Source organism: Aureococcus anophagefferens (assembly GCF_000186865.1).
Source record: "Aureococcus anophagefferens unplaced genomic scaffold AURANscaffold_29, whole genome shotgun sequence".
Taxonomy (NCBI): Eukaryota; class Pelagophyceae; order Pelagomonadales; family Pelagomonadaceae; genus Aureococcus; species Aureococcus anophagefferens.
The window spans coordinates 172,390-174,863 of record NW_008705588.1 but is presented as its reverse complement, the minus strand read 5'-3'; the positions used below and the strand labels follow the sequence as shown (position 1 = coordinate 174,863).

General features: G+C 74.3%; 1 protein-coding gene across 1 annotated transcript in view; it reads right to left on the bottom strand.

Annotated features, from left to right (window-relative positions):
* Positions 1–1,624: 1,624 nt before the first annotated feature.
* The window catches only part of AURANDRAFT_32057 (hypothetical protein), a gene marked incomplete at both ends in the record, with an annotated part of 1,171 nt that continues 321 nt past the window's right edge, over positions 1,625–2,474 (bottom strand). The window contains one exon of the mRNA XM_009042248.1: positions 1,625–2,416. Coding sequence (XP_009040496.1) covers positions 1,625–2,416 — 792 coding nt within the window. The remainder of the gene's footprint in view (positions 2,417–2,474) is intronic.

Here is a 2,474-nt window from a genome sequence, read left to right as displayed (position 1 = left end):
TCGGCGGCGACGGCGCGCCCGCGCTCGCGCCCGACGTAGCCGCGGCCTGCGCCGCGGCGCTCGAGCTCGAGGACGCGGGCGGCGAGCTCGAGGGCGGCTCGTAACGACGTCGGATCCGGAACCCCCGGCGGCCTCCGACTAAGAGACGCGGCTACTCGGCGCGCGCGCGCGCGGGCGCGCGCCGCGCCCGTGCCGGGAGAGGATTGGCCGGCGCTCGCGCCGGTCCGTCCGGTCAGTAGCGGTTCCGGGTTCGCGGGGGCGCGGCGGAGTGCTTGGACCGCGTGCCCGCGCTCGACGCGCGGACCGCGGACGCCGGGCGCATGGGCGTCTTGCTCCGCGGCGCGCCGCCCGCGGTGTTCCACGCGGTGTGGCGGCTCTGCTGCTGGTGGCCCCAGAGGGACGGCGCGTTGGCCTGCGCGGCGAAGCCGTAGTTCGAGTAGCCGTAGTTTGCACTGCCGCCGACGTGGTACTTCGTCGCCTGGGACTGGGCCGCGCGGTCCCGCGCGGAAGCCCGGCGGTGCCGCATGAGGCTCAGCGACCCGCCGACGAGGTGGCTCTGGGCCTGCTCGTGGTGGCGGTAGTGGAGCTGGCTCGCCTGCGACGCGTATCCGCGGCCGCCGCCGTCCTTGGCGCCGCCGTTGCCGTAGCCCTCGTCGAGGACGTAGCCGCCGCCGTGCTTCTCGCTTCCGCCGCCCCGGGGCCGCCGGGGCCCCTCGCCCCAGGCGCTCTGGGCGCCGCCGGCGACCGCGCGCGAACTCGACCCGGGCGGCTTGTCGTCCTCCGCCGCGCGCTTCCAGAAGGAGCTCGCCTTGTTGTTGGCCTGGCTCGAGCCCCCGGACGGCGCCGTCGACGGCCGGGCCCGCGTGCCCCCGGACGTCGTCGGCCGGGGCGCCGCGGACTGCTGGGCCTGGGGCTGGAAGAGGCCCCGGTTGCCGCCGCCGGAAGCGGACCGCGACGACGCGCCCGCGACGTCGCTGGGCAGCACGTTCGACGGCGCCTGGTAGATCTGGCGCTCCTGGTGGCCGCTGCCGCCGTCGGAGGACCGCGTGTTCGCCTTGAGCGTGTTCGTGCCCTGGCTCCCGGGCGCGGAGCTCGCCGTCGGGATGGGCACCGTCGCCTGTGATCCGGGGCTCTGGCCCGTCGCGCCGCCGTTGCGCGAGTTCGCGCCGTCGCCGCCGTTGGAGCCGCCGGCGGTCGCCGGCGCGCCGCTCGACGACGGCGGCGCCCGGTCGCCCGCGCCGCCCCAGCGGTCGCTCGCGCCGAGCGGCTGGTAGGCCGCGGCGGCCGACTTGGGCGTCGGCGCGCCGCCGTAGGCGTCGGCCGTGCCCGGTCGCCCCGTGGCGTTGGCCGTGTCGCTCGTCGCCGGGCGCGGGATGGTCACGGTGACCTTGTCGACGGGCTTGTCCTTGGCGTCCAGATCGCGGCCCGACTCGCCACCGAGCGCGCCCGGGTACTGGCTCCCCGCGGTCGGCGGCCGGCCGATGGACGCGCCGGCGGAGCCCTTGGTCGCCTCGGCCGTGCCCGGCCGCTTGGCGTCGTCGCGGCTTTTCGTGTTGTCGCCGAGCTTGAGCGGCGCGGCGTTGCCCGCGCCGGCGCCGATCGCGGGTTTCACGTCGCGGCCGGGCCGCGGCGCGTCCCAGTCCCACTGCTTCGGGTTCTCGAAGCCGTGGCGCCGGTAGAGGTCGCGGAAGAGGTTGCGCACGTAGGTCATGTTCGGCTTGGCGTCGAACTGGAGCTCGCGGCAGTACTGGATGAACTCCTGGAACTCGACGGGGCAGCCCCGGCAGAGCTCGGGCAGCGGCGTGAGCTGCTTCTTGTCGAGAATTAAACGGTGCTTCTGGGACGCCGTGCCGGACACGTTCGGGGGCACCTTGAGCCCCTGCCAGGGCAGCTTGCCCAGCAAAAAGTAGACGAGGATGTAGCCGATGCTTTCCAGGTCGTCGCGCCGCGACGTCTCGACGCCCTGGTGGTTCGCGACGGACGCGTAGCGCGGCGTGCCCGTGAGGCTCCGGCCCTCGCGGTAGGGGATGTGCTGCATCGTGTGCGGGTGGCGGTAGCGCTTCGACAGCCCGAAGTCGATGCAGAAGACGGACGCCTGCTCGCCCACGGACGTCACAAAGTTCGCGGGCTTGATGTCGCGATGGATCAGATGGTTCTCGTGGAGCGTCTCCGCGCGCTCCAGGAGCTGGTCCGCGAGCTGGAGCGTCGTCTTCAGCGAGAACTTGCGCCCGCACTGGTTGAAGAGGTCCTCGAGCGACGGGCCGAAAAGCTCCATGACCATGACGTTGCAGTCCCGGTACGTGCCAAAGTACATGACGCGCCCGATGCCCGTGCAGCCCTGGAGCTCCCGGTAGACCTTGAACTCGTGCCGCAGCTGGGGGCACCGCGCGCTCCGCTTCTCGAACTTGATCGCGACCTGGCGTCGGCGCGCGTCGCCGGCCCGGCCGCGCGCACGCGCGCGCGAAGGCGCCCGG